General features: G+C 64.5%; 1 protein-coding gene across 1 annotated transcript in view; it reads left to right on the forward strand.

Annotated features, from left to right (window-relative positions):
* Positions 1-28: 28 nt before the first annotated feature.
* ZDHHC11 (zinc finger, DHHC-type containing 11) overlaps positions 29-1,190 on the forward strand; it is a 60,908-nt gene continuing 59,746 nt past the window's right edge. Inside the window, exon 1 of the mRNA XM_011953149.1 lies at positions 29-288. Within this exon, the coding sequence (XP_011808539.1) occupies positions 29-288 (260 nt within the window). The remainder of the gene's footprint in view (positions 289-1,190) is intronic.

The following is a 1,190-nucleotide window of genomic DNA, read 5'->3' on the forward strand; positions in this document are numbered from 1 at the left end:
GCACCAGTCACCTGCCCTGGGCCAGACTATGTCCCCCGAGCCTGCAGGTGGGCCCAGTGGCCACTGGTGCTCTGTGCAGCCCCTGCTCAGGGTCAGAGTGAGCAGGACAGCATTGCCTGAGGGGGCTCCGGAGAGAGGCGCTGTCAGGAGGGACAGCAGCCCCCTGGCCTGGCACAGGACCCACCCTGCTGGCAGCCTTCTGCTAAAATCCCTGTGCAGCCTTTTGCACATGGCCAGTACCTCCCTCCTCGCCCCTGGTGCCAAGGAGGACAGTGCTGTGCCCTGCAGGTCGGCAGCCTGCATTTCCATGCCAAGCTTAGGCCACACGGAGAGGGCCTCTGGGCCGCCCCGCGGAGACGGCTGTCAACTGTGAACTCCTGGCTAGAAGGCAGTCCAGGGGCCAGGCAGGGTGACGGGAGGGCCCCGCGCTCCACCCCTTCTGTTTGGTTGCCATGGGGAATCTGTGTTGGTCCCAGGGTGAAAGGAGGAGGGAGCCAGGATCTGAGGGCGGGAGCTGATGTCCCGGTCATGGGGAGCCCAGCTTCTCCTGGCTCCAGGGGACAAGGACCCTCTCCCCAGTGCCCCCACAGCCAGGCTCCAAGGCAGAGGCCCAGGGTCCCTGAATGAGTCTGGGGTCCTTGAGAGAGTCTGGAGGGGCCCAGAGTGAGTCTGGGGTCCATAAGCGAGTCTAGGGAGGCTTCCCTGAGCGAGTTTCGGGGAGAGGGTCCCTGAGCGGCCGTCTGGGGTCTAGAGGGAGCGGGTAGATTGTGCAGCTCCCTGCCTCCTCCCCCTGTCCTGCTGTCTGAGGCTGTGCTTCTGTCCCAGTGCTCGGGGGGTCTCTGGTATGAAAGAACCCAGGCTCCCCAGGGCCTTTGGGGCTGCGTCTGGCTGTGTTTACACCCAGGTCTGTCCCTCAAGGTGTAAAGGGCTTTGGGGTCACTGTGCTTGGCTGGGCTGGCTGAGCCTCTGGGGGTGCAGTGCATTCTGTGGGGGATTTGCCCTGTGTCCAACAGGGATGAACAGAAAGGGCATGGGGGCAGCCATCCCGGTCCCTGCCTGCCACAGGGCTGTGTGTGCAGGGCTGATGGGTGGCCTTGTCTCCTCTGGGCCTGGGTAAGCAGGGCTGTGTGTGCGGCGCTGGGTAAACAGGGCTGAGTGGGCAGGACTGGATGTGCAGGGCCAGGTGAGCA

This window comes from Colobus angolensis, unplaced genomic scaffold (genome assembly GCF_000951035.1).
Source record: "Colobus angolensis palliatus isolate OR3802 unplaced genomic scaffold, Cang.pa_1.0 Scaffold358, whole genome shotgun sequence".
Lineage (NCBI taxonomy): Eukaryota > Metazoa > Chordata > Mammalia > Primates > Cercopithecidae > Colobus > Colobus angolensis.